Source organism: Helicoverpa zea, chromosome 19 (assembly GCF_022581195.2).
Source record: "Helicoverpa zea isolate HzStark_Cry1AcR chromosome 19, ilHelZeax1.1, whole genome shotgun sequence".
NCBI classification, from domain to species: domain Eukaryota; kingdom Metazoa; phylum Arthropoda; class Insecta; order Lepidoptera; family Noctuidae; genus Helicoverpa; species Helicoverpa zea.
The window spans coordinates 7,017,965-7,038,574 of NC_061470.1; the positions used below are offsets into that span (position 1 = coordinate 7,017,965).

At 35.7% G+C, this 20,610-nt stretch overlaps 1 protein-coding gene across 1 annotated transcript in view; it reads right to left on the reverse strand.

The window, feature by feature from the left end:
* The window catches only part of LOC124639555 (glucose dehydrogenase [FAD, quinone]-like), a 15,811-nt gene extending 10,665 nt beyond the window's left edge, over window positions 1-5,146 (reverse strand). Inside the window, exons 1-2 of the mRNA XM_047176981.1 lie at window positions 5,032-5,146; window positions 2,837-2,873 (exon numbers count right to left, since the gene is read on the reverse strand). Coding sequence (XP_047032937.1) covers window positions 2,837-2,854 — 18 coding nt within the window. The 5' untranslated portion in view covers window positions 2,855-2,873; window positions 5,032-5,146. The remainder of the gene's footprint in view (window positions 1-2,836; window positions 2,874-5,031) is intronic.
* Between the last annotated feature and the right edge of the window lie 15,464 nt (window positions 5,147-20,610).

Below are 20,610 nucleotides of genomic sequence, written 5' to 3' on the forward strand. Positions count from 1 at the left end.
CAAAAGCACAGCAGACTAAACAAAACGCTGAGAACTGAACCGCAATAGACGTGACCATAGGGATAAAAGTAGTGATTCTAATTAGTCCGCGTAAAAAAACATTAAATAGATGACAAAGTCGTGGTGGTTTAGTGGGTAGAGAACCAATCTCTCAAGTATGAGCGTGCGTCTTTGATTCCAGGTCTGGCAAGTGCCTGCCAATGCAACTTTTCTAAGTTCGTATGTACTTTCTACGTATATTTTGGATACCAATGACCGTTATTTGGAGGGGATGTTAAACTGTAGGTTCCGGCTGTCATTGAACATTCTTGGCAGTCGTTATGGGTAGTCAGAAGCCAGTAAGTCTTACCAAGGGGTGTTGGGTTGAGCGGGTAACCGGTTTGTGGACGTCAGATAGGTAGTCGCTCCTTGTAAATACTGGTACTCAGTTGCATCGTGACTGGAAGTCGACCCTAACATAATTGGGACAAAGGCTCTTGAGATAATAACGACAATAATAATGAGATATAGGCACTGCAGGACATCTGAGGCTGATGACGGGGAGTAGCGACCCCGCGGGGCTATATATACTGAGTTCTCCAGGGAGAGTATACTGTCCCCCATCTCCGGCCGGTCGGAGTGAACTATGACGGGGGTAGGTCTCACGCCTCTGGCTTGGCTTGGCCGTCCAGAGTGGAGTCGCTAGAGCAGGATTAGTAGCCCTGCTCGGAGGGTAGGTGCCTCATGGTAAGCACAGGGAGCGCGTAATCTGCGTTTAAAGTCCGCCGAGGTGTCCTCACCCTTCAGCCGCTCATGTCCCTGTTGCCCTCTTGTTACTATTCAGTGACTGGTTCCCGGGGGCCCAGTAAGTGAGGTGGCGAGTCTCCACCTGCCATTTTTACATGTACCTAATACATTGTCATCCACTAATATCCCATCACAATAGCCCAAGTAGTTTTCCTCCATAGTTAGCAATAGTTTAGCACAGTACCGGGGATTGTCTTTTTTTTTAACGACGTCCACCGGGGATTGTCCTTGGGTTCATTTTTATAGTGTTTAAAGGGATAATCGTCGGTTTTGTCATTTGTGTCACCATTTCATTAAAGTTGTCTCAAAAGGGCTTCAGCGTGTTGGCTTCGGCCCCACGTTTGCCTCCCAAAAATTCGGAACTTTGTAGTCCCGAGGTCTGGAAGAGACATACAAAATAATAATGAGATATAATAATGTTGTTGTATCTTCGTTATTATTTGTTTGTGAGAGAGAGAAAAAAAATACGTGTCCATTATTTTAGGGTTATCTTAAAGACGGACTAATTACTTTTTTTGATTCACCATACCTATTTCATAATATTAATTTCTATACATTTCAAGTGTAGTATTGCTCTTGAAGTTCCACATCAGGTGTTCCAGATCTTCGATGTTTATATGTACGTCAATAGAGAGTGCTTATCAGATTGAACCACTTTTGCTAAAACGTCATATCTTCATATGCTATAGTCTAGCTGGGCTCCTGGAGTTCCACATCAGGTGTTTTAGAGAGTGCTTATCAGATTGAACAACTTTTGCTAAAACGTCATACCTCTATATGCTATAGTCTAGCTGGGCCCCTGGAGTTCCACATCAGGTGTTTTAGATCTTCAATTTATATAAGTCAATAGAAAGTGCTTATCAAATTGAACAACTTTTGCTAAAACGTCATACCTCTATATGGTACAGAGAAGCTGGGCTCTTGGGGTTCCACATCAGGTGTTCCAGATCTTAAAATTTATTATCTCAACTGAAAATGCTCATCACAAGAAACAATTTTTGCCATGGCACCATTTTTGTATCTCTTATAGTTTTGTTGGTCTGTTGGTGGTCTGCATCAGGTCTTCAAGTTTCGAAGATAAATTATAGCCTATGTGTTGACCAGGCTTAATACTGATACAACAAAGAAAAAATCATTGAAATCCGTCCAGTAGTTCCGAAGATTAGCGTGTACAAACAAACAGACATACAGACATACAGACATACAGACAGAATTTTTTTTTTGGATTTGTGCTCCATCACTGTTTCTAAACCCCACTCAATTATTATTTTTTTAATATATTAAATGTACAGACACAGTTTTTTTACAGATTTATTATATGTATAGATAACAAGTTGGTCCAAAATACATTTCATTTGTTTGATATGCGAGGTGTCGTGGAATTTGAAACCAATTTCAGCTCCAAAGGATACATGCCTTTTTATTTATTGATTGATATAAACGAAAACACGTAAAACTTGTATTTTATTAATTATTTTTGTGAAAACGCATGAAAATAATTAATGACGTGCAAAATTATCACTTCATACGATACAAAGCGTGTCACTGTACCAATACTCACTATACGCTGTAGTTTATATGAATGATGCACAAGAGCCGATGTCAAGGTCGATTTAGGAAAAAGTGGCAATGGTATTATCTGTTTTTATTGCAATACAGATAATTAATATCCTTATATAGGCTTTGTTTATATTCAACTTGATCTTGAAGCGGCACTATTTTTAATCCACTTAAAGAAAGAGGTTCTAAATTTGGCCTACGTTTGGCTGAACATTTAGGCATGGTGCGTTTTTTCAGTGTAGTATTTGTCTGACTTAGAAGAAGGTTTAGGTATATTATTGAAGATGGCTTTTTTGCAAAAGGCTTTTCAATGGGAATCTTGACTTTGCTCCTTTGATAATGATTTTATTGTCCTCAGAGTATATTTTATCATTTAGGTAACACTGCTTTAGAAGTGTGCAAAAAATATAATTAATTAGGTAAATGTTCCAAAATATGTGAAAAACTTGTGCATTATAAACAAATTAAGTAAAAACTCGTCTCCACTCACCTCTGGGTCTCTCAGCATTTTGTTGTGAGGGCGTGCACTGAAACAAAAACAATTCATGTAGGTATCTAAATAAGGTAACGGACTTATTTGTGAAAATAAATATTTTAAGCTATTCAGGTACTTAAAAAGTACGTTTGTAAGGTACAAAATCCTAAAGTTAATAAAAAAGAAGATAAAACTGATGTTATCTATAACCGATTTTTTTCACTGTTGGGAACTCTATTTCAGACTGTCCTCGAGTAACGTAGGCTATGTTTTGTGCGGTTACAAGAAGAAGTTCCACCAGGAAGCGTGTGAAACTGATCCTAAAACATACTAAGTCTTACTTGAACACTAAATATATCCCATTTCGGTTACCACTCTTCGGAATGTTTTAATGTGAATGTGTAAAGAATTACAATTTAAGGAATTCGCGCAAACAAAATTCACTGAATGACTTCATCAGACGCTGCAAAAATATTTTATTATTTACGAATTTGTTACATAAATTGTCACAGCGTTAATCAGATGTACTTAAACATATATTTTATATCGATTCTCAGGTTTTAGAAGGAAGTCTTCCGGGTAAAGAAAAAACGTTGTTTTAATACTAAATATGGAAAACTATTAGCAATTCTAGTTGTTATTTAAATAAATTATCTTCTGTTAGCGTCATTCTGTCTGCACGTGAACTTTGACTAAAATACAGGCACAACAAATCCATGATTCTTTCTTCTATGAGCTCTCTCTGTCAAGTAGTTCTAAAACTGTCAAGTAGTTGTAGTTTTTGAGAAAGCTAAGTCTAAGAATCTTTATTGTAATGGTGAAAATTGTTTACAACCGCAAAAAAGCTGTAATGTTTCTTGAAAAACATCCAATAAAATCGGTTCTTCAAACTTGTTAAAGGCGGTTTAAATTAATTGGAAAGTGAAAAAATATTTAGCCTCTTTATTTGCCTTTTTCCTAATTTTTCCTAATTTAAATTATAATTCTGCTTAATTTTCAATTATTGTAATACTTTTGCTGATGGCATTTATCATGTTACATCCATTTTTAACCCAATAACATAAATAAATAAAAAGGTTACATTAGTGCAAAGTTCATTGCTCTGTGCAGAATTTAGGGTTTACGCATAAACTTAAAACCAAGGTAAAGTTAACAGTTTTTAACATTCCTCACATAGGGACGTTTCAAGTTCAATGTCTTTAAAAACGACATAACACCGCGGAAACTGGTCCATGATTATTGCTTAGAAACAAGCGGTTATAATAATTTACAACCGTTATAATAATAATACTTGTAGAAAAATATATAATTATGTTGTATTTCATATCTGGTTGGAATATTCGAAAACGGTACTTTAATATTTATTTAAATTTAAACGGACGAAATTGAAAAAGAATCGAATGGGAACAATTCGTAGATTAGATAAGTCATAAATTATTTTTTTGTCTAGCTAACATTTAACTTATGTAAAAAAATAGAGAGGGTGATTCCAAAGACACAAATTCTCGGATCAGGATAAGTACCTAATCCATTTACCTGATCCGCATAGTTATTCAGTATTACCGGTGACTTGTAAGTAAATTCTATTATTTTTAATAATTATATGTAGATACGAGAGGATAAATTATCACGGTTCAAAGAAAAGTGCAGAAAGACAAACTCACTTGCGCATAATTTATGTAAATTAAGGATCATAAAAAAAAAAAACAAATAACTTTAATAGTTAAGTTAAGTATGCACATGTTTTACCGAATAGACAATACTGCTTAACTTTCGCTCACTTTTACTAAGTATTCCATACGTGAGTGACACTTTCCAACTTTTCTTTTAAAAATACTCAATTCAAGTCAATGGTCTACGATATATTCCATAATTTTAAGTTATTACGTGACCTGTAAATCCCTAAAGATTCCTATAAAATATACAATTGTTTCTGGCGGTTATTATCCACACGTCCCGAGGGAGCCATTTCCCGCAACCGGGCAAAAGTATAATTTAAATCGGTTCAGTAATTTAGCCATGAAACCGCGGTAGACGGACAGCCTGATTTTCTTTCTCATTTAAAATATTAGCAAGGATAATAATTGCCCTTAATTTAATTGATGGGTTTACCCAAATTTAAAAAAAATGCACATAAAAATATCTATTAAAATCGAACTACTTAATCTGAAAAAATATATATTTAATTAATTATTAAATAAATTATTCACCTTTTATTCCTATCACTATATCACAGAGCACTATCACAAAATTCACAAATAAATACAATGATGCGTGAGGATGCGCGCACGTGAGATGATACGCGCTCGACAACGGACTGCGCAGGCGCCGGTTTTGTTTATATGGAAAACAGACGGTTGGCCTGAGGGCTGGTACACACCGATGATGATGTACATACAAAAAGAATGTGGTACTGTGATTGAAGATTACTTTTTCTGGAGATGATGGAGATTGCAAAAAAGAGGTTGCTTTTAATGCGTTGGTACTACTTACATTGGGAGTAAGAGATAGAGTGATAATTAGTCCGACCCCAACATAAGCCGACCCCAACATAGTTGGGAAAAAAGGCTCGGAGGATGATGATGTACTAAGCTAAGTCGTGATCGGATTTCTTAACTTTTTTGCTTTCTGATTTATAGTGTGGTTGTACATTTCAATTATCTACTTTAAATAAGCTTAAACAATAGGTACTGGAAACGTTACATATCAAATTGAGTTTTTGGACCTTCAGACAGTTTTGAAAATCGATTGGATCTTTTAAGGCCGATTTTCAAGAAGTAGTTATTTGTTACCATACGAGTAACACATTTAACGAACATAGTAAGATGATTTTTAGTAGGGATCGCAAATGTGAACACAACTTTATAACAATGCCTTGGACTGCACGAGCCCCCATAAGTCAAGCCTTGTCATAACCCACTTGTGATAACACAAGATTTCCCGCATTACTCATGCCAGAAAATACTATAGGCAGATTGCATTTTAGATAGAAGAAGTAAATAGTGCGTGTAGTGTGTGAATGACCACAAGAATAAATTAAAATGCAGTAGGTATAGGAAATAAGGGATTATGAGGATAGTATGCCTCTTTATATTATTGTCAACCGTTTTCGAGACAAAACGAATTGATAAAATAAATAATGTCATCATAAATTAATTAATTGTTAAAATAGTTAACTTTTGATCAAATACAAGTCAGGCCATGACGAGCAAATTTTTTTTAAGTAAGTTCAAATAAATATAAAATGTGTTAGAATTTAATTAAGTAGGCCATTTTGCGTATTCTTTCAAATGTAGCATGACAATATTTTTTTACAATGAATCACTTTACACGTAAGTTTAAGTAGAACTTACTTATCGTCTTTAGTATATTTGTCACGTCATCCTCTTACAAAATGCTGGGTTTTTCCAGTTTCCAAGTTTTTTTACTTAGGTATGTGTATCTAACTTTTTAAGCGTTCTCGTAAACGGTAGGTCAGGTTTTCTGAAAAATGGATTTAGTGTTTATCTCTCAAATGAAACTCAGTTTGTCAAACTTCAAAACAAAGAAAATTGTGTATTTAAATTCTTTAAAGTTCGCTTTTTGATATCTGCGTACCTAAGGCATTCCTTTTAAAAATACCTGATTCTGTCTGTCTATTCGGTGATGTTGAATATGACGACCAATCCAACAATAAACAATCGTGGTGACCTTTTAGTTACATAACGCAGGCATTTTGAATTAAAAAATAAACAGACCGCGTAATTGGCGCGCACTAGAACGACCTACAATGGGACTTGTCAACGTAGGTACCTATTTCAAAACGATAACTTGACAAAACTAATAACTTGTACCTTTGGAAATACCAGAAACCCCTATCTTCAAGTCTTTAGCTTGTCAGTTGATACGATAGAGGTGACAAATAGGTAGGTAATAGGTATAGATACCTTTCCGTCCCGCGAAAAGCCTACATTTTGGAATGATGATGCTGATAAAGTGTTGGCAGTAAGTAGGTTTTTGTAGAGACATATCGTTATCCTGGTGTATTCTTTATATAGAGGCTGAATTTCGTAATACTTAGTTTATACTGTCTGAATTCGAGCACATATGATGACAGAGCAAGGCTATGTTTTATAGGTAGACTAGCTGTTTTCCCGCGGTTTCACCCGCGTCCCGTGGGAGCTACTGCCCGCACCGGGATAAAATATAGCCTATGTTACTCGCACATAATATAGCTTTCTAATGGTGAAAGAATATTTAAAATCGGTCCTGTAGTTTTTGAGTTTATCCATTACAACCAAACAAACAAACAAAGTTTTAGAAAGAATAGAATAGAATATTTTTATTTGTAAAACATAGGTATTGACAAAATTTCCTCTATATAATATTAGTATAGAAGTATAGATAACTACATGAGAGTTTTAGTATAATCGTAGGAATAACACTGCCTAACACAAGTATATTTTTTAACTTTAAAGTTATGTTTAGGCCTATGCTCGATTTACTAAATTAACATAACATTAAGATTTGAAATGGTTTGATGATTTGAAACAAAGTAATTTACTAACACACTGATTTGATATTTGCACCAAGGCTGCGGTGTACTAAGCACCATCATCATTGTAGTTTTTGTAAAAAATAAATGGCTACATTAGCGGTTATTTACATAATCAAATAAATACTAAAACATTAACTTTGCGGTGGTAATATTTACCTCTAAAATCATTTCTGTGTCCTTATCAGAGGGCCAGTTAATTTGAGTGTCCGCTGACTCATCAAAAAAACTTAGGATTGACGGATCATATGTTTAATGGTTTCAGGTAGCCTTTCCCTTTTAATTAACAGGAAAGTATCAAAAGGAACAGCCAACATAACGCCGAATCAATAAAGTATATCCAGAACTTTTCGAATCCTAAAGCTGAGCTCTATCTCGAGGAAATAGTTGTACTTAAAGGCAAGATTTTTGAAAAACAACTTAACATGTAATCATCTTCAATCAAGAAATGATTCCTGTCTATCCGGTTTAAATACAACAGTTATTCATAATTCTCATTTTATGAGAGTTTTATGGCATAGGTATAATAGTCATAGATGATACAATACATAATCGCGGGTTATTTTATAGTTTTTACGACTCATCTGAGCTGAGGAAGTATTTAATTAATATCGCATATGTATGAATCGTAATAGTAGTTACCTATCTGCAAATTCCCACTCGCTAGGCAAAATCCTAATAGAGACGGATGGGCATTTGTTCAACCGCGACAAAAAACGACAAGAATTCGCTCATAATAAAAACAAATGACTGCTAAATAAATAGAAACCGGTCCTCTTCTCACAGACGACCTTATGCAGAGGAACCAGTACAAAATATAGTATTTAGAATTCATAACAATAGTCGTTTAGGCTAAACTAGATATGCTCCCCCTAGGTCGGCTAGAGAAACACGTTTTGCCGGTTGACTTTAGTTATTTTGTAGATTTTTGTAATCTTTACGAGTTGAAGAGGCCAGACGTTTTTTGTTGGAGTTAAATAAATTACAAGTGTAGACGTAGATTAAGATTAAGGGTCTCAGCACACATATGGGATCGGAACCGTATCGCCTCGAGCCGTTCAGAATGGTTTGTATTAAACTCCCTACTGCAACGCATACTAATCGGAATAATAACGTAATCGCCTCGCCTCGGAACAGGCTCCGAACTTGAATTCCCGCGCTTACGGCTCATCGTCCCCGCGCTTACGTTTCTCCGTCCCCGCGCTTACGTCTCTCCGTACCCGAGCTCACATCTCTTCGTCCACCCTTTCCCCTTTCCCCTCCCGCGACTTGCCTGCTAAAGACGCCGTCATTCGCAAGGAGTATTTCATTCGTGTTGCGCGTATGTTTTATTTAAAATTTTAAGTTCGATTCAAACACAAAATAACGATGCAAAGGGAGAAACTTATTGAAGAAGTGCCTCGTGCGGCGAGGCGTAAGCGCGGTGTCGCCTAGCCGTAGCCGAGTTGACGTACAGGCGCTGCTGATACGCTTTCGTTACGTGCATACGGTAGGTTGACGCCTGGTTGACAGCGAGGCGAAAGGCGTTACGGTTACGATCCCTTTCCGATCCCATATGTGTGCTGAGACCTTAAGTGGTAATGCTACATAGCTCGTTATATCAAAATGTGATGAGAAAGGGGAACCGTCATGAAGCTTCATACTTTGTGTTAATAAGTTGTTTTTTTGCAACACTAAATACCAATGTTTACTTTATATTCAAGTTAACCTTGTTATGAAATTGACCATTAGTCTCAAAAAACAGTAAACAGCAGAAAGATATAGCTTGTCACCAAATCGATCCTAGTAACTGTTAGATCTTTCCTGACTTTACGGTTACCCCAAAGTGCAGAGCAGGCAAATGATGGTTCAACATAAAATATGCGTCTATCTATACCGTTACATGATACTGTATCACCTGACATACAGAATAACCTCCCAAACAATTGTTTTGACGCGGAAGCCAGTAAGCCAGACATCCCACAAAACTAAATAGGTTGACAATACCTTACCATAACCAATGAGCGTTTCGACCATAGCGTATCACCGTGCTTGTTAACTAGAATAGGTGCCTAGGATAATGCTATGTCATTCTGAACTTATCAATTGATTTCTGTCTATGTATGTTTATTGTCAATTTCATGGGTTAGGTTCATTGATTTGACTTTATGTTAGTTCTATGAAATGATATTATATGCAAAGGGCAGTTACATGTGACGAGATAATACCTCGGACGAGGCGTGAACGGGACTGGGACGCGAGTGCAATATACGACGTCTAAACGAAAAGTAATGCTTTATATTTCTTTGTAGTACTAACATATGACTTTGACATATTTCCGATACTTACCTCCCTATTTAAAACTTTAAACTTACCTAGGAAAAGAAATTGGCAACTTATCGCAAATGATTAACCGAGGGCAATATTATTCAATAGTTTACGCAACGCAGCCTTCAACCGCGCCGCTACGTTATAACTGTGAAGTTCAAGTTCAAAGAAACCAAGAAAGCCTATAAAAAGTTCCCATTGTTGGTTTTTAACATGGAGAACAAAATGACTAGCGGAGATGTCAAAACGCAATATCTCCTAAGAAAATAGCGCGCCAAAATGCAAGTGTTCGGGGGACGAGGAACGTTACTCCGTCCTCATACGCCTTCTTTAGAATTAAAATTAAAATCACCAATCAATAAATACAAATGTTTCACAGATTTGATTTGATTTGACAAGGAACCCGAACGCTTTGTTAATTCCAGTAACTGATCACACCTACTGTACACAAGAAGGTACCTGATCTACCTTCCTTGTGGCATCTCCGCTATCTTTCCTCTCTCCGTACTTTTCAAACATCGATTTCCAATGTATGTATGTATGTACAAAAACTGTATATTCAGTAAACGAATTGAAGGCGTGCTGCGAATCCATTTGCATGTGAATGCTTTCCGAAATTATTTTGCCCAGTCAGATACCTACCTACCATTGGTTTTCGTTCCGTTGACTTTTGGAAAATCTCTCCCAAAATCTAAACAAAAGAGTTACCATTGTTATTTATACATGAATGTTTAACGGCCAGTTTCTTCATCAAAAGTTAAAGTTAAAGTAATGTCTAAAGTAAAAGTAACGGTCAAATTCGTTTTTTCAAGGCTAAAGTGATAGCAAAACTAATAGAAAAATTGAATTTGACCGTTACTTTTACTTTAGACATTACTTTGACTTTTACTTTGGCTTTTTAACTTTTGATGAAGAAACTGGCTGTAAGTGTATTTTTTTAAAGCAAGTTGTAAGCTACCGTTTTCAACATTCTCAAAGCGCCCGTGCTTTCGAGTAAACATCGTAACAGAAAATTCAATGTCTCCAATGTTACGGTAACCTCTGGTCAGAGCGAAAGAATTCCTGACGAGTAACGGTACATCTCAGTAAGATGATGAAGATCTCGTAGTAAGATGTGCATAAAGTAAGTAAACCATTTTACTTCGCAACTTTGGAGAAAGATAGTAGAATACCTCTTATTGAAATCGAATTTTGAATCAATCGTTATTACTAGTTGTTTTACATTAATTAATGATGCCCTGATTACAAAGAAAATGTACGTAAGCAATAATTTTATGTTAGGTATGTCATTAAGAACTTGGTTTGTTTTTAAATGACTTAAGTAGGTTCTACTAACATTTAGAATTTAAAGGGAGTGGTTTTCATGTCGTTTATAATTTAAGATCTAACAAGAATATACTAAAATCAAATAAAATAACCGAGGAACAATGTACCTTTTATATGCAATGCAACTATCAAATTAAATAAAAACAAACAATCTATTGAAGCTGAAGCAGCTATCATCAAATAATTTGCTTTTAACTATATGCACACATCATCTGATTATGCCACCATTCTGAGATATATAGATAATAATAATTGCCCTAATTATGTATAAACAGAGGAAATAATAGTACTAAGTATAATTTATAATACACACAACACATATCAAAACGTATCTAATTCAATTCCACTAGGACAAAGAGTCATTAACTTGAGTTATAATACGTAACGAACGAGCCACACGTTGTTATTCTAATCCTAAGGAAATTACACAAAAACTATGATAAAATATTAATATGAAACGAGGGTCACCAAGCTTTAAGATAGTAAATCTACGAATTTAATAATACATCATGAACACGTAAGGAAGTATTGTACATATGTACCTACCTAACTAAGTATTGTTACTTATTCAAAGAAACTATGTATGAAACGTACTGAAAACCACCAAATAACATAAAAAATACATAATTCACTGTACATTTTATTTGTGTGACATCTCTGTGTCATAGAGTTAGTCTAAGAAAAATAAAGTAGTGTGGTGAACCTACAATTTGATTAGTGTTTCACTAATTCGAAAATCGTAAGTATAATTTTATTTATTTATTTATTTAACAATTTATGTACACAGTGAAAATATAAAAGAAGTATACATAGCATAAAATAGTACAAAGGTACTGCTTATTTCTAAATCGAAATCTCTTCCAGCAGACCCGTAGTAGAAGAGTTAGAATAAAGAGAAGTAGATAGACTGTGTAAAAGACATAGTAAAGATACATAAATTATACACATATATATATAAAGCAAGAGATAATACATACATACAAAGATACATATTTTATAAAATGACTATGAAGAAGAGGAGGACGAATAGTAGCTTTTGAGTTTCTGTTTGAAAGTTGCAACAGTTTGACAGCTCCTTAATGAGGGTTTTCTAAAATGGCGTCCACCAGGTGGCGCACTGAGTCGTCAGGTCCAGGTAACTGTCAAAGTGCTTATCTTTACTATGAATAGTGAACGATTTTAGTGGTTTTTTTATTTTATAATTAAAGCACTGCATTATTGTTTTACTATTGAGGTTGAGTAAATAAAAAAAACTAAATCATATTGTGTTAACAAATTTTTCAACTACCAGTGACTTTTGCACCCTCTCTCTTAGCTCAATTTTTAGTTCGGAAACCTTATTCTGACCGTAGTCCATAATAAAATCAATAACACTTCCAATATAACAGAATTTCAATAAACAATAAGTTCGGCACCTACAATTCCATACTATTTGACAGCTGTTTGGACCAGACGCATACGTGGCGCCACCCGGTGGCAGAAAAAATTTCAAAAACCCTCATTCAGGCGGCAGCGAATTCCACAACCGTACTGCGTTAACTGTGAAGGAGAAGGAATAAAAGTCAGTGGAATGGGAGGGGATTTTAAGGAGAGATTTGAGATGCGTTCTACAGAGCGCATCAGGCGAGCGAACAAATGAAAAGCGTTCTCGCAGATAGGAAGGAGTTTTGGGATTAAAAAGGATATTAAAAAGAAGACACAAAATGCGAGTGTTCCTGCGAAGACGAATAGGGAGCCACTTGAGTTCTTTGCGAAAATGAGAAACATGATCATATTTTTTGAGATTGAAAACAAAACGAATACATAAATTTTGCAACCGCTCAAGCTTATTTAAGAGCTCCTCTGTGGCATCCAAATAACAGGCATCGGCGTAGTCTATGATGGGTTGAATGAGAGTTTGAGCAAGAGAGATTTTGGTTTTCAAGGGCAAAAAGTACTGGAGGCATTTCAGAGTGTGAAAGGTGAAGTGCACCTTGCGACTGACTTCATTGACCTGCGCAGACCATGATAAATGGGAGTCCATGATGACACCCAAATTTTTTGCCGTTTCTGCATAGCTCAGTTGAACCCCACCTAAACAAAGAGGAGGCAATGACGCAACATCAAGCCTGCCACGCAAGTTTCTGCCGCCAATGATCATGGCCTGAGACTTCTTGGGATTGATCTTTAGCCCAAAGGACTGCGCCCAGACCTCGATCATATTCAGGTCATGATTCATAGCGGCAACGGCAGATTCCGCATCGCTTAACGAGAAATGTCTGTAGAGTTGCAAGTCGTCCGCATAGAGATGGAAGTTGGAAGAAATTACCTTAGTGACAGAGTCAATGAAAACAGAGAACAGGAGAGGAGAGAGAACGCCACCTTGAGGTACACCCGCAGAAAGGTTGCACCAATTGGAGGATAAGTTATTAAGCCGGACACACTGCGTTCGGCCTCTAAGATAGGAGTCAAACCAATTTAACGTGGAAGAAGAAATATTAATAGATTTAAGGATACCAAGAAGAATGTCGAAATCGACAGAATTAAATGCACTGCTGAAGTCAAGGAGAACCAGTAACGTCAGGGATTTATTTTCCATCGCAAGACGGATGTCGTCAGTAACCTTCAACAGTGCAGTTACAGTGCTGTGGCCGGGACGAAAACCAGATTGTAAAGGGTGGAAAAGGTTATTGCGGTAAGGAAAGAAGAAAGCTGAGAATGCACCAGGTGCTCCAGAACTTTGGACAGGTAAGGCAGGATGGAAATGGGTCTATAATCAGACAATGAAGCTGGATTATTTATTTTTTAAAATTTTGGGTAAAGGAATAACGATGGCTTCTTTCCAGGAATTAGGAAAAGAATAAGATTTTATTAAACGTGCTAAAGATACCTAACCAAAACTGGTAATAAATTGAAAAAAAAACTTCCTAGACTAGCAGACAGATACCTTGTAAAATACAAGAATACTTTAAGAACCAAAATATTGATTTTTAGTAGATAACCTTCTAGCTTTTAACATATTTCCCAAACTGAAATGTCAAAATATTTAAAAATGACCTTGGATATTTATATTGACCACGGTATTCCTAGACTTGCCTAACAGGTCTTCTGAACAGATTATACACTAAACTTGAGGTTATCTAGATAAAATTTATACCCAGTTTAATACTGCCCTATTATTAAGACGGGGTCCTATAAATCATCAAATAACGCTAGAATAAACAATAGCAATAAAAATTAACACCTTATAAAAAGTTCTTATCATGCTCATCTTCCGCCAAGAAACTATGACATAATAATTATATCCAAACATAACGGTGAGTCATCAACACACTCAGTGAGTACGTGAGTTTGAACAAACCCACGCCGTGGCTGGGAAAACCCAAAGTTTTCTCTTTCGTTGGAATAACCGGCACGATCTCGTGTCGCGGTAGGATCATCAATCAAGGAAGAAAAACTGAAGTATCATTGTACGTAAACTGATGAGTAGCTTTGAGGTATATACTTAATGCTAGATCTTATCTACCTGTCATTGAAATTGAACAGCAAATCAGCTTATAAGGATACTTTAATTTGTTTTTTGTTTTGCACCGATTTTGTTTTTGTAATTTGACGACTGAGAGATCACGCATCGCATCACGCATCAGATTTTTTGAAATCGCTTGCGTAATGGATGTGACTATATATAATGACCTATTTTCTTGTTAAATCCTTTTTATCTGTTATTATCTCGGTGTGGTGAATCGCCATTTCCGCCCGCGCTTCTTTGGCAACTGTGATTTGTACAACTATATAAACATGTAATAATGCAACTGACAGTACGAATCCATCCCTATTTCTTTATTAGCAGATCTTGGTACTACTACTCTGTATGTAGTATGAGTAGTATGACGAGTGACAGGGAAAAATGGAAGAGGTTGAGATATTCCGCCGACCCCAAATAAAACGGGGCACAGGGCAGGAGGAAGAAGAAGGTACTACTACTCTATCGCAAGAATTTCCACGTCTTGATTTTACGTTACCCGTTCTTAATTAAAACCTTATAAAACTAAGGCCGACATTCCTCTTAATTGTATTAAATGTAGGTTTATAGCCCTACAAGAGATATTTTTAGTGTGTACACCGTTGCACATTGCAATCGGGTGCACTTTCGGAGTTTGGCGTCTAAAGTGAAATCAACCTGTTTTCATTGTAAAACAGGTCTCTGGGTAACTTTCTTTGGTCCTTCTTGTCGATTTATTTTTGTAGCAGTTGAAGTGTATTTTTAGTACCTCCGTGATGAGATATATATGTATATCTTTTCAATATGATGGTAAAAATTACTACATTGAATTAGTGACAGAAAGACCAGTTACTTTTCATTTGTTGCATTAGCAAGCACATAATATGTTAATAATCGTTCCTCTTTTTCTATTTTCTCTGTGTCAGTGTGTGATCTCATCATACTTACCTATAACTTTTTGAGTTTGTCATCTAAGTGATCAAACAGTTTGAAAAAAAGACACTATTTAACCCATTAGGTACCCTTGATATTCTATATTCTATAGGTAGATACCTAATCACTAATTCGTGCAAAAAATCTAATTGCGCATCAAGAGCTGACATTTCAATCGATCCTTTTTAATGCCCCTAAGTGCATTCTCGGCCACAGCATATATGTCATTGTAAGCTGAGATTAGATACGATCCTACTTAAGAATTAGCCACGCTTAACGCTGGTTTACCCGGAAAATTGGGTCACGACTCGTAGGTAGATGCACTAATGGCATGAACAAAAGTTTGGGACAAAAAGTTAAGGTGCCATTGTCAAGCTAAAAGATGAATCTGCCTAGGTATATAGAATTATAATATTCTTAGAAATCAGATTAGAAGGGGTAAACATTAACAAAACATAATTCATAAACATAAGCAATTTTTATTGCTTACAAATATTGCTTAAAATATCCCGATATCGTAACTTCGTCTCTTCTTTTTGCCAGCCTAGTCGGTACAGGTTGGGCGCAAGGAGGCTTAACATCTACTAATACGTACGTACGTAATTAATCATTGCGATATGTTAAAACTTATGTTACCTGAGGTAGTTACTTGTTACTTATTAGTTATCGTATAGGCCGTAGATAAGTCAAACTAGGTTAGGTATTTCAATTAACCTTAATAAATTACGTCGGTTGATATACTTAACTATCAACCTAGTTTTGTAAATAGTGTTTTGACACAATAGTTTTATTAATAAAGGCTGATTGAGTTGCATAACTATTAATTAATATTATAGCTACCTACATTAAATTACAATTTTATCACAATATTTCACCACGTCTATCTCTACTATACTATAGGTAATATCTCTACTAAACTTCTGTACACAATAATCTCAAAAACTACTGAACGTATTTTCAACTTTGTACCTTAAAATATAGTGAAATTATTAGGAACTTTAAGACTTGAGATATAAAAATTCTTTGCAAAGTTTTCTTCTTTACTGTTGTTCATCTGTCTAAGATACATATTCTAACAAATACGTAATAAGTCGAACAATTGTGTATGCATCTCAGATGTAGTCTACACCGTCGACCCAGTTACCATGTGGGCGACCAGTGGGAACGGCGGACTTGTAACCGACACCTCGTGCCCACGACACCCAGTAGCAATGACGGAGAAAACATATCAGAGGTGCCACAAGGAAGGTAGGTCAGGCGCCTTCTTCTAGGTCAAGAAACATACCGTAGGTGTGATCAGTTGCGAGAACTAACGAGGCGTTCGGGTTGAAATGAAATGAAATCGTTTATTTTGCAAATTGGACATTACATCACTTTTACACGTCATTTTAAGAACGCTGAGGTCGGCATTTTCTAACTGACTGATCCCTGAGAAGAAACGCCGAAACAAACTGATCACTGACGCTGACACTGACGGGTCATAGTCTCTTTTAAAGTCCAAACATGTTATAAATCAAGTAATATTATGTGTGAGTGTCACCATGTACGCGGTCTGGAATGGCCTTTTGAGGAAAGAGCCACATCAGGCTGGAGCTGACCAGTCCCAACAGACGGCACGCATACATCAGTCGTCGTGTAGCTCAAACCATATCTTAGGGAGCTCAACGACCTGTCACACGACGATACCAGATCTGCAGAACATTTGCGTAGGCCATTCAAAAATACTCAAACCCGCCAGACAGTATTTATGTTATAAGAATATATAATGTTGCTCGCATACACGATACTCACATTCACAATAATAATAATTAAAAAAAATACAATTATAATATATAAATGTCAATAAACAATGTCATTAATAAAATGTTATCTGATGATAATAAATATTTAAATGTCAAAAGTAACAATACACAGGCATTTGAAAAGATATCACTCACTAAGCGAGCAGCTCATTCCCAAGCTTTTTTATCATTTATATAATCAGATATTTTGTAATATCCTTTTTCCAAAAGTTTGGATTTTATATGATTTTTAAATTTCTTGATAGGCAAATCACGAACCGGTTCCTTGTCAAATCAAAACCAATCTACCAAATCTCTCAAAAATTGGTCTTGATTGAACGGTGGTTTTATTTTGAAGGTTCAAGGGTTCCATAATGGGCGTGTAAGGGCAGAGGTAGTAACGTTCCTCGTCCCCCGAACACACAGACATTGTGTTATGACATCTCCGCTAGTCATTTTGTTCTCCATGCTACCTACTCAGTAGGCACTTGTTTCTAACATGACTGGTATTTAGGCTAGACAGGACAGGTGTGACCTCTAAGCATGCTAATTGTTATAAATATGATGCGGGTTGTTATTAGTTCAAACACAAAATCATACAAGCAATCTCAGGTTTTCAATGCCATTTTCTTTTTATCTGGAATGTAACAGTTATCAAGTAGGTTGATGCCAATAGATACATAGATACCCATCTATGTATAAAAGAGTTGCCTACAAGCATTTTCAAAGGTAGGTATTAGTAGGCCGGTGTGTGCCTATTTTTCCAAGGAAAACCATGACTGGAAATAAAATGATAAAAAATGGTCTATGTCAGTGACTTTCCTATTAACGTACCTGTTATTACCTGCAATATTTCACGTACTCAAGTAGTTACTTATTTTACAAATGAGGAAATGTCTTTATCGGTCTATCTACTTACCTCTGTCTGCCCTCTGGTAAATCTTTGTACAGTATTTACCTAAATCAAAAAATCAGCAAAATCTACTTGTTTAAACTTCAATTTAGTTTCACCAATTATAAAAATAAAGTGCCTGTAAATGTAGTTTATAGCAGTAGGTAATAAACAATTTAATAGAACATACTAGAATTAATGATAATTCGCATTGAGAAGGCCTGCGGATTTTCCAAGAGCAACCTTTCTACTAACAGCGAAATTATCTAATAACAAGGCGCTTATAATATATATCTTTATTTTCGAAGTTACTTTCAGCAAATATAATTTAAACTATAATCATAGGTAGTATAATAATATTTTTCTCATAGTAATTTATACTTTTTTTCCGTATCCGGGTCTATAGCTCAATCTGGTATCCCTCTTAATCCTCTCGCCAATTACAAGAAAAGGATTTCTGCAAAGGTAAAAATCTAAATCTCAATTAACATTTTGTAGTTGAAAGCATCTCTGCGACTCCCCGAGTAAAAGTGCCAGGTAAAAATCGCTTAGCAAAGTCGCATAATAGCAAAATATCAAAACGTTTACAGCCTTACTTATAAACGTGAATTAAATAAAAAGTAACACTTAAGGGCTGTTTAAGAAAAATTCTTACTTATAATCGTTGCTTAAGCATGTCTTAAGTAATGAACCCAAATATTTAAAGTAGTAATTAGTTAAAATGGTGCGTAGAAGATGGTTAGATGATTTTTATAAGTAAGACTGTTAATAGGTAAATATTAACTACTAGTTCAGGCTCCTCTATTCTGTTGTTTAATTATCTAGCAGTTGGTCTTTAGTCATGGTTGCACTATTAATCATACATTTTAGCAAAACCTACGGAGACAGCTTTATCTAGGATACATTTCTAGTAATTTCAGTTCATTACTCGTCATTAAAGAAAATAATTACATATACAGCAGATAAGTGTGTTGCAAGTCTACTATTACACTAATTTTTAAGATAATATGTCAACTTTTTATCTTTGTTTTTAACTAATACGAATAGAACAAAATTTTTGTCGAGTATCGCTAGTACCTAGTGATCGTGCTCAATTGAATATGTAGTTTAGTTACTCTCCATAGTCCATAGATCTTTCCCCTTTAAATTTAAAATCAATAGTAAATATTCCTACAACTCTGTCTACCCTTTCTTTGAAAACGGCGGCAAAGCAAAATTCTAATAAATAGCGCATTATAGACAACACCCAGAGGCTCAGTAGGGGGTCAGACTGGCCCTACAAATCTAGTTTATTATGTTGGTACTTACACAGCTGCCAACCACACCCCGTCAGAAAGCATTCAGTATTACATAACACTGGATACCAAAGCAACTGGATCAGATAAATGGCTCTGAGGGAAAACATATTGCATAGGAAATATCCACGGAGAACGAAAGATGTACGGAGATGCCGTAATGCAGGCAAGTCGTTCGCCTTCCAGGTCAAATACATACAGTTGCCAGGAACAAAACGATCAGTTACGAGTGATCTAACGAGGCGTCTCGGTTACACCGATTTTTGGTATTACAAAAAATGGGCGAGTCAAAAGAAGGCGTGTAAGGGCGGAGACAGTAACAGACAGTTCCTCGTATTTCGAACCCTCGCATTTTGGCGAGCTACTTTCTTAGGCTATTTTCCGCTATGACATCTCTACTAGACAATTTGTTCTCCTTGGAAATATCTTAGAGATGATCTGACTACGGATGGGACGTGTTCAAGTGTTCGCAGTTGATCGCGTTACGCAAAACAATTGAGTAACGGATTGGTAGACTGATAAGTTCGAATCACGCATGGGTAAGTGTAACTGGCCTGATGATGGCGTAAATGTATATGGAAAAGTCTAATTTATACGTATAAGTGATAGAAAGTTTTAATAGGAAATCGTTGGTTCAGAACTTTAGAACTGGTTGAACATATTTTTTTGTGTTTGCTGGTTATCCAGGGAGTAAAGAGACGACGGAGATGAATCCTTTTTTTGGATATCACAAGATAGTATATACCTTAGTTATTTGTTTAAGAATTCAAAGATCGAGACTTGTCCTGAAGTTTATGAGTAAGCTTATTGAAGTCAACGCATTTTCTATTTACATATCTCGCAGACTAGATCATATTATTTACTTACATTACATATATTAAAAAGTTTGTCATCCAAATTGTATCTAACGTATAACTATAATGATGGTATTACTATAACGATTTGGTGTTTAAGAATGACTATAAGTCTTGGATCTTATGAAAGGCTTAACAAAATAACCAAAATGAAGAAGACTTTTGCTTTAGAACTTTTGAATAGCTCTCAATTATCTCCGCGATTGAGCTGAAGATTAAGTAAAATGTATTGAAAAGATTTACGAAACCAGACAAATAAGTAGTTAATGTTACAAATCGTGATTGTATAAAAAACTCTTATTTCATACATTGAGCATTGATTGTGTCGCTGAAAAAATATGAAATCTTATAACAGTATTTCATACTTTTGATCAAAATGCAATAAA